At 39.0% G+C, this 10,079-nt stretch overlaps 1 protein-coding gene across 2 annotated transcripts in view; it reads left to right on the top strand.

Annotated features, from left to right (window-relative positions):
• The first annotated feature begins 1,040 nt into the window (after nt 1–1,040).
• dnajc16 (DnaJ (Hsp40) homolog, subfamily C, member 16) overlaps nt 1,041–10,079 on the top strand; it is a 10,599-nt gene continuing 1,560 nt past the window's right edge. Inside the window, exons 1-15 of one of the 2 annotated variants that reach the window (XM_022677001.2) lie at nt 1,041–1,147; nt 2,115–2,287; nt 2,541–2,607; nt 2,746–3,076; nt 3,595–3,779; nt 3,978–4,082; nt 4,159–4,317; nt 5,032–5,162; nt 5,420–5,597; nt 6,147–6,329; nt 7,001–7,077; nt 7,208–7,288; nt 7,375–7,464; nt 7,920–8,090; nt 8,977–10,079. The exon at nt 8,977–10,079 is cut by the window's right edge and continues 1,560 nt beyond it. In XM_022677001.2, the coding sequence (XP_022532722.2) occupies nt 2,124–2,287; nt 2,541–2,607; nt 2,746–3,076; nt 3,595–3,779; nt 3,978–4,082; nt 4,159–4,317; nt 5,032–5,162; nt 5,420–5,597; nt 6,147–6,329; nt 7,001–7,077; nt 7,208–7,288; nt 7,375–7,464; nt 7,920–8,090; nt 8,977–9,421 (2,367 nt within the window). In that variant the 5' untranslated portion in view covers nt 1,041–1,147; nt 2,115–2,123 and the 3' untranslated portion in view covers nt 9,422–10,079. Of the gene's footprint in view, nt 1,148–2,114; nt 2,288–2,540; nt 2,608–2,745; nt 3,077–3,594; nt 3,780–3,977; nt 4,083–4,158; nt 4,318–5,031; nt 5,163–5,419; nt 5,598–6,146; nt 6,330–7,000; nt 7,078–7,207; nt 7,289–7,374; nt 7,465–7,916; nt 8,091–8,976 lie in introns of both variants that reach the window. The other variant, XM_022677000.2, reaches the window with a different exon arrangement.

Here is a 10,079-nt window from a genome sequence, read left to right as displayed (position 1 = left end):
ACACAGACCTGAGGTTAATATTTATCAAAATATACTGAACTTTTGACCATCTTTTTTTACCAACAGATACATATATATATTAACATAAATGAAAAGAAGTTTGTTTTTTTTTGGTTCAGTTTACCCAGAAATTTGAACACACCTCATTCTTTTTTTCCCTTCATTATAAATGAATAGTGAAGTGATCCATAAAATATAGGAACACATAAGGAATCATGTAGTAACTTAAAAGTGTTAAACAATCCAAAATACTTTGTGAATTTGCGTTTTCTGGTGCTGGTAACTCCGAAGAATAACGTTGATATCTTTAGTTTATTTGCACCAAATAATTTGCAGCAATTTTCTAAATTGGAATTTGAAATACATTTAAACCAGGACATATATATTATATTTTTATGTAGGGATTTTGCTATGGATCTTTTTTAAATCTAGCTAAACGCTTTCACTCTTTATAATAATAATACTTTTCAGCTGTGACCCTGCAGAGTTTTGCAGAGGGAGCCTGAGGCTTTTATTTTGAAATTATTATGGACTCGCTTTCTCTGTTCATTCCAGCTGCGTCTCAGCGGGCAGGTAGTGAAGCTTGATTCAGTTTAACGAACCGAATCCTTACTGCCTGTTTTAAACAAGAGGGAGTCGGTTCAGTTGGGTCTGATGTTCAGTTATGGCTCTATATCTTAAAGCACAGGACCGAAAAGAGGGAATACAGAGAGAAAACATAAAAAAAATATTAATATATACTTTATTTAATTAATTGGTCCCTCAATTTAACTTTATATTGTATTCTATTATTTATTTAAATTATTATATATTCAATTAAATTACTAAAAACAATTGAACTAAATATTATTTCTATATTTAAAGTGTACCGCACAATTTTTGTTTTTGTTTGGATTTTCATAATAGTTTAATTTGATTGTTTGTATTTTTAGTATTCTTCCAATATCTTCTTAATATATTTAAGCTTTAAGTATTTTAGGCACTGCTTTAAATATTGTAAAATATAATTTTATAGTGTTGTATTTTTTTAATGATAAACACATGTGATTCAGAAGGTGAATCGTTTTGACTCGACTCGTGAATAGTGATTCGGTTCGGTTCTGGGGTTCGCTGAGCGGAGCGGGGATGTGAGCGGCGGGTTTGACAGGTTTGTTGTGATGGATAATTCCGCTGATTCTGTTCGGTGTGTTTAACTGACCCGTGATTATTATTATTGTGTGATTATTCTGTAATTTAGTATGTGATTATTGTGGGGTAAATTATAGCGGATCGGGTGTAGCCGCTAGTCCGCTAGCTGAGCTGCTGTAGCGCAGGTACCGCTGAGATCAGCCCGCGGGGCGGACCGGAGCCCGGGGTTACCCCGCTCAGCCCACAGCTACAGCTACTGTCCGGATTATTTTATTATTTCAGCTTTTATACATTAAAGATAACTAACCAGATAAATTACTGCTTTATGTGTGTGTGTATAGTTAATAACATAACCAGCCAACTAACTAAATCACCAACTAGCAAAATAACTAACTAAAATATTGTTTTATCTCTGTGTGGCTTTAGTTAATACCATAACCAGCTAACTAACTAACTAACTAACTAGCTAAAAAGCTAACTAACAATATCACTAGTTAAATGACTGTTTTATCTGTGTGTAGTAATAGTTAATAGCTATACCGGCTAGCTAGCTAATAGTAAATAACTAGTTAACTAACTAACCAACTAACTGAATACCTAACTAGCTAAACGTTTGTTTTATCTGTGTGTGGTTATAGTTAAGAATTTAACCAGCTCGCTGACTAAATAAGTAACTAACTCGCTAAATGTCTGTTTTGTCTGTGTGTGGTTATAGTTAAAGTGTAACTAAACCCTCCTGATTTTATCTGACCCTCAGCTCATATCTGAAAAATGCTAAGAATTGGAAGGGGTAGTTTGAGAGGGGCACTGGGTGATGTATGGGTTTAGGGGCGGGGCAGAAGGGAGAGCTGATTGGCTGAGCTGCAGCAGCAGCAGCAGTGTTCCTCTGATAGTGGTAAAACGCAGATGATTGGATGTCAGCAGGTGGTGGGGATTAGAGGTGATGGTGTGTTGATGGGTTAACGGGTATTTCTCTGTGTTGTCAGGTTGGAGTCATGGCTGTGAGGGCGATGCTGGTGTATCTGCTCGTCCTGTTGGAGCTGCTGGTCTCTGTGGTGGGAAACGCTGCCCAGTTTGATCCATATAAAACCCTTGGAGTGACGAGAAGTGCGAGCCAGACTGAAATCAAGAAAGTTTATAAACGCCTCGCTAAAGAATGGTACGACTTCCTGCACTTTCTCTGTTTATTTACTCCTGATTTCCAGAAATACCCATATCTAAAACACCTCTAGAAAAGAGATGTATTACTTTTACTGGACTGGAGTCGACAGTAGCTAACAGAATTAGATTTCGTATGAAATTATTCTAAAGTAACAATATAAATAATTAGTAAAATCATTCAATCACACACATTTGGACACATAGTGCAGCGTATGATCTGATGATGAAGATTTTCATGTATTTGTTTTCAGGCATCCAGACAAAAACAAGAACCCCGAGGCAGAAGACATGTTCATTAAAATCACCAAGTCGTACGAGGTAACAGACTGAGAGCTGTGAGGTTTCCTGTGTTTCTCTGCTACAGGACTGTCTGTCCTGCAGTGTTCTCTCGCACTGTAACACAGAGATGCTCTGAAACTGCTGAAATGTGTTTACACTCTATCATTTTTTTTTCAGATTTTGTCGAGTGAAGAGAAGAGAGCAAACTACGACCGTTACGGACAGACGGACGACACCCAGCCGTACGGACACGGTCACCGCGGATTCCGCCACTTCCACGATAACTTCTACTTCGACGAGTCTTTCTTTAACTTCCCCTTTAACAGCAAGAGCGGCCGGGACTCTGCTGACAGTAAATACACCCTGCACTTCAACCAGTACATCAACGACGTCCTGCCTGAAACCTTCAAACGGCCGTATCTGATCAAGATCACCTCAGACTGGTGCTTCAGCTGCATCCATATCGAGCCGGTCTGGAAGGAAGCTGTGCAGGAGCTGGAGCCTCTGGGTAAGAGCTGACTCGATTAATCACTTCAGTTTCTGAATCAGTTTCTCTGATTTTACTATTTATAGGTTTATGTTTGAGTAAAATGAACATTGTTGTTTTATTCTATAAACTACAGACAACATTTCTCCCAAATTACAAATAAAAATATTCTCATTTAGAGCATTTATTTACAGAAAATGAGAAATGACTGAAATAACAAAAAGCTTTCAGACCTCAAATAATGCAAAGAAAACAAGTTCATATTCATAAAGTTTTAAGAGTTCAGGAGCCTGACTCAGACGTGCAAAAGCACACACACTCCCGCAACTTGCCTAGTCCCTGTAGAAAAGACTGCCAATAGAATAGGACTCTCAAGAGCAGATAAACACACATGAGCCGATAAGATAAGATAAGGTATTATTAATCCCACTGTTGAGATATTTGCAATATTAAAATATTAAAAAATATAGATCTAGAAAGACTAATAAGAAAGATGTGTCTGAGGTGATGTCTGATGAAGCTTTATCTTGTCTCTGCAGGTGTAGGTATAGGGGTGGTTGATGTCGGCTATGAGAGACGCTTGGCCAATCACCTTGGTGCACACCGCACCCCCTCCATACTGGGAGTTATTAATGGAAAAGTCACTTTCTTCCACTACGCCGTGGTCAAAGAGCATCTCGTACAGTTTGTGGAGGACCTGCTTCCACAGAGACTGGTCGAGAAGGTAAATACAGGAAGCTGGAAGTGTTGGCACCCCTGATTCATTTTTAATATTAATGTAAAACTTTTCCATTTTCTGGAAAGAATTGAGGGGTGCTAACGCTGTACGTGATTATTTCATCTTGTTGTTTGTTTGTTTGTTTGTTTGTTCTGGTTCTCAGATTTGTTATAATTGATCTTGTGGTTGTTTGTGATTTCTCAGGTCACTGACAGAAACGATCGTGACTTCCTGAAGAGCTGGCACGACGTGAACAAGCCGCACGTTCTGCTGTTTGATCAGGTTCCTGTGGTTCCTCTCTTATATAAGGTAAATCTGAGCTCAGCTGATCGAGTTTAGACGGTTTTCTGATCGTATAAATAACTGTTCCTCTGTTCCTCCACAGCTCACTGCGTTCTCTTATAAAGATTACGTTCAGTTCGGATACGTGGATCAGGGTCTTTCTGAGACGGCTGACCTGCTGAAGCAGTACAACATCAACACTTACGCTCCAACCATGCTGGTTTTTAAAGAAAACACCGATAAACCAGCGGATATCATACAGGTAGATCAGTTTACCCCAGTTACAGTGAATCTCTCTTTTCTGCAGGTCGTGTGCTGGATAATACAACAGTGTTTTTAGGGCCATACCAAAAAATAAAACAGTTCACTTCGAGAATTAAATCCTAATATTACGAGAATAAATGTCTTGTGTTTGCTCTGTTTCCTGTCATTTCCCTCTCTGTGTTCGTGTTTCTCTGTCGTTTCTCTTGTTCCCTGTGTGTTTATCCTGTGTCTCCTTCCCCACTGTTGCTTACCTGTTCATTTGTAGCTCCGCCCCCTAGGCCCAGGTGTTTCCTGTTTTCTGTGTATTTATAGTCCGTGTGTTTCCGTTTTCCTTGTCGGTTCTTGTATGTTCTTACGTCAGTGAGGTTATGTGTTCCGTTGTTTTTCCTAGTCTCTTTGTATTTAGTGTTTATTTGTTTCTTGAGTTATTTGTTTGTTTATTTTGTTTTTCTCAATAAATTCTCGCACTTGTGTCCACTTTTCTCATCCTCTCCGTGCTCCCTGCACATCCCTGACAATAAAGTTGTTATGTTACGAGAATAAAGACGTAATTTTACAAGATTAAAGTCGATATATTATGAGAATAAAGTCGTAATGTTATGAGAATGAAGCTGTAATATTACGAGATTAAAGTGGGACAGTCATTCTTTATTAATTACTGGACTTCTGCACAAAGTAAAGCTTTATAAAACTTAATCTTTTTTTTTTACAGGCTAAAGGAATGAAAAAACAAATTATTGATGAATTTATCTCCAACAACAAGTTCCTCCTCGCTCCTCGTCTGGTGAATCAGAAGGTGTTTGATGAGCTTTGCCCTGTGAAGCAGTTTCATCGGCGGAGGAAGTAAGAATCCAGCCAAGATTTACATAAACTGTATATTAGAAAATATGTATAGTTATATTATTAAATAAAACGGATACAATATTCACAAATTAAACAGTTGCAGTACATTTTAAAAATAACCCTATATTCTTTTTAAAAATGTTTTATAAAAATATTTATCATATATACTGATTTTCTGTATTGAGCTATTTTTTTGATACAGTTGAAGTTTAAAAAGCTCGTACAGCAAAATAAATAAACGTATTTTGTCTCCACAGATACTGTGTCCTGCTCATCACTGGGGACGAGGACGCTTTCGTCCCTGGAAACAAGGCCTTCCTGTCTCTGGCCTCAGCGAACACCAACGAGGTTCTCCGATTCACCTACGTGTATCAGCGCCAGCAGCAGCCGCTGTGCTCCGTCCTGCTGAAGAACAGAGACAGCATACCTCCACAGGTACATCACACCTGTGCATCACACCTGTGCATCACACCTCCTGCAGCTTTAAAAAACCCATTCCATCATTTTTTCATTCATTTTAAAATGTCTCTAGTATGAATGAGTGCTGAAGAAAGACAGGATTTTGGCTCATGAATATTCATACAGGCAAAACTTTTCGCCTCTGATTGGCTAACAGCACTGCAGCAGAGAACCCCTAATTTAAATGGAAAAATATACATAAGGTACAATAAACATGATTTAAATGTGGAATAATGTACAGCTTAATTTACAGTAAGTTACAGATTGAATAGAAATATTATAGGCTATAATATATACAGATATAATTATGTAAAGTTTATATTGCAATATAAGAATATGATCAGTAATCAGAAAGGGTGGGTGATTAGCTATAGAGAGTTTAGTAGGGAGTTGAGTATGGGGACCGCTCTGGGGAAGAAGCTTATATGTAATGCCTAATGAAGTAAAAAATGTGTATTGTTGCTATTAAATCATTTCTATAATAAAATCAGATTAACTGTGTTTCTCTCTGTGTTCTGATTGTAGGTGGTGATATTGGAGCGGCGTAACGGGGCGGGGAAGGTGATCTATAAACCTGTGCTGGGCGGCTGGAACGGCAGCGAGGAGGATAAACACAGGCTGCTGGAGGAACTGGAGCATCTGCAGAAAGATCCCTCCATCCTGAATCACGACGCCATGCTGCCCCAACTCAACAACGAGTTCGCCTCGGTCCGTCCCCCTGAAGAGCTCCGCCTCTAGATAGAGTTACTTTAAATTAGAAATTAGTCCTGCTCTATTTTTACTGTCTCTGTGGATTTAGGAGAATGAGGGAGCGATTAGAGCGATGAGAGAGGATTAATGCGGGCTGACCCTTTTTTGTTTAGTTTTTTTAATATTATTTAATATTTAATAATTGCAGAAATGTAGTGTGTTTTAGGGCGTTTTTACATCAGCACTATTCGGTTTGGTTAAATTGGACTCTGGAGTGAATTTGTTTGTGGTGAGAATGTAATCTGGTTTAATCCAATCTAACTATCAAATATATTCCTTTTTATTTGAGCTAAATTGCTGTTCAGTTGCAGTTTAACCTGATTTATTAGCCAGATATAAACCGCAGCTATTAACAAACACTGCTGCTGCACCATGCTACACTGTTTACACACTGAATGAATGCTGTGTATGTAAAGTTTAGGTTTTAGGTGCCTGTGTGAAAACAAACCAAACCGAGGAGAAAGCGCTTTAATTAAACAAACATATCAACTGATTCAGACCAGAGAAACCAACTACAGGTGTAAAAACGCCCTTAGTTTCAGTAGAATTTAATCTGATAGGCCAGTAGGTAATAGATAAATTCTACGAATGTAATCGAGTTTTAAATGTGTGATTTCGTCTCATTGCAGATGTTTTTAATCAGGTGGATTTATACAGCTTATGATTACCTGTCTGAAATTGCTGATGATCTTCTCCACAATAATTGGTAATTATAAATAATATATATAATTATGAATATAAACGCATTAGCAGGAAAGCAGCTGCATGTACTCTTCTCTTGTTACTGTGGTTTATGTTTATTAAAAACATTAAACTCATGTTGTTTTTATTTCTAGGAGAGAAATGATGCCTCTCCTGTCTCTGATATTTTCAGCTCTGTTCATCCTGTTCGGCACGGTGGTTATTCAGGCCTTCAGGTGGGGTTTTTAAGGTTTACAGAGCTGCTGTCAGGCTGAGACTGATGATTTTATTTTATTTTACTTTTTATTTCTTTCTCTTTTAGTGACTCCAGTGAAGAAAAACAGACGAAACCAAAAACAAAAGAATCGACAAAAACAGAGAACGGGTCACCAAACACCACCAACACCTCCAGGTACCTCGGCTACTTTACACACAATAGTATTATAACTAGGGATGTAAATCACAGGATTAATTACGATTCAATCATATTACCTTATTTTTAACACTATAAAATAAAAATGCATTTAAAATTCTTTAATTTTCCCAAAAATCATCAGAGCTCCTTCTAATCTGGTGCTCCTTATGTATAAATTCTACCACTAATCACTATTTCCCCGTTTAGAGGGGAGTATTATCAGCCTGTAGCCTGCTGCTAACCCCAGCTAGCACTGCTGGAGCAGCATTAGCATTAGCCACTAATGGTTAGCCGCTAATGCTAATGCGAAATACGGTAATCGAAGTAGCACTATACTTATCCAAATAAACAGTTCTGGCCAAATTACAGATAAATACTCATACAGGGTAAAATCAGAGTGTTTTTAATGTTTAATAGTAATAATTTTGTTAATGTTTGGTATTTCTAAGCAGTCGTCCCCCGAAGAAGAACTTTGTGGAGGTGACGGAGTTAACGGACATCACCTACACCAGTAACCTGGTGAAGCTGAGACCGGGTCACATTAACGTGGTGCTGGTTCTGACCGACGCAACCAAAAACATCCTGCTCAGCAAATTCGCCAAAGAGGTTTACTCCTTCACCGGGTGAGATTTAGAAATACTTTACTTTATATAAAAGTACAAAAAAATAGGCTAAACATGAAAACTATAAAAACAAATACTTATCCATATAGTGTAGTGCAATCCGTATAGGGTATAGTGTATAGGGTTTCGTATAGAGTCTATAGGGTATAGTCTCTTGTGTATAGGGTATAGTGCAGAGGGTTTTGTGTATAGGGTTAAGTATATAGGGTATAGGGTATAGTCTATTGTGTATAGGGTTAAGTATATAGTCTATAGGGTATAGTCTATTGTGTATAGGGTTAAGTATATAGTCTATGGGATATAGTCTATTGTGTATAGGGTTAAGTATATAGTCTATAGGGTATAGTCTATTGTGTATAGGGTTAAGTATATAGTCTATAGGGTATAGTCTATTGTGTATAGGGTTAAGTATATAGTCTATGGGATATAGTCTATTGTGTATAGGGTTAAGTATATAGTCTATAGGGTATAGTCTATTGTGTATAGGGTTAAGTATATAGTCTATGGGATATAGTCTATTGTGTATAGGGTTAAGTATATAGTCTATAGGGTATAGTCTATTGTGTATAGGGTTAAGTATATAGTCTATGGGATATAGTCTATTGTGTATAGGGTTAAGTATATAGTCTATAGGGTATAGTCTATTGTGTATAGGGTTAAGTATATAGTCTATAGGGTATAGTCTATTGTGTATAGGGTTAAGTATATAGTCTATAGGGTATAGTCTATTGTGTATAGGGTTAAGTATATAGGGTATAGGTTTTTTTGTAATTAATTTGGACACTATATGGAACAAATTGGTATATCAGGGCTGCAGTATTGTGATGATATGGTATAGATAATATGGTATTACCCGTCTGTGTGTTTGTTCTTGTCTCTCCTGCAGGAGTCCGACGCTGCATTTCTCCTTCTTAAACGTGGATAAACACAGCGAGTGGATGTCCACCCTGCTGGAGTACGCTCAGGACGCCATGCAGATCGACATGGACGAGGAGGACAGCGGAGGACGGAAAATGGACTACACCGGCTACGTCCTCGCCCTCAACGGCCACAAGAAGTACCTGTGCCTGTTTAAACCCGTCTACACCGGAGAGGACCCGGACGGCAGGTCCGAGGAGGACGCCGGGACCTCCACCTCCAGACCCAGGTCCGGCTCCAAAGACGAGCATCAGCACAGGAAGAGCTCGGCCCGCTCGCGCTCCACCACCCTCCAGATCCACCACAAACTGGACCGGCTGGGGCTGTGGATGGAGAGGCTGATGGAGGGGACGCTGCCCCGCTACTACATCCCCGCCTGGCCCGGCCTGGACAAGATTACCGTCAGCAAGTAGAACAGCGCTGGAGACGACCAGGATCCTGAAGAAAGAAGAGGCGGAGCGTACAGGTGTATCAGGTGGAGGGGTGTAGGTAGCGTCGGGTGGAGAACCGTTCCTCCTGTGGAGACTGAACTCATTCCTCCTCTCAGACTCTGATTATCTGATTATGGAGAGATTAAAGTACTTGAAGAGACACTGATGCTGTAACTGATCCCAGTCTAACAGTAGCTTCATCCAACCTTAATGCTGTGCTCCAACCGCTGTACCCTGCCTCCACCTTCCTCCCAACTCCAGACCCCCGGTACAGAGGGAGTCTCTTCAGCTGGAGACGTGCTGGAGCTCCGGGGAGGAGCTGAGAGATCTCCTCTAAGGTTCAGTCTGGTTCGGTGGAGTTCTGCGCTCCACTGTTGTTCTTCACACGTTACACAGATATTTAACTTGCTATAAATGAGATAGTGAGTCAAATAATAGATCATTTATTAGTTTGGGTGTATAAATTTACAATAACAACGATAAAAATAAGCATTTACAATACTTTACTATAATTTTAATTTATAGTACCGTATTTTTCACACTATAAAGTGCACTGGATTAAAAGGCGACACTAGTAAGGAACAGGGGTGTCACCATGTTTTCCGTCTAATTCAGCTGTAAAGATAAAACTGTAAACAAA

This window comes from Astyanax mexicanus, chromosome 13, assembly GCF_023375975.1.
Source record: "Astyanax mexicanus isolate ESR-SI-001 chromosome 13, AstMex3_surface, whole genome shotgun sequence".
Lineage (NCBI taxonomy): Eukaryota > Metazoa > Chordata > Actinopteri > Characiformes > Acestrorhamphidae > Astyanax > Astyanax mexicanus.
Note: the sequence above shows the minus strand (reverse complement) of the source record. Positions and strands in the feature narration are given on the sequence as shown.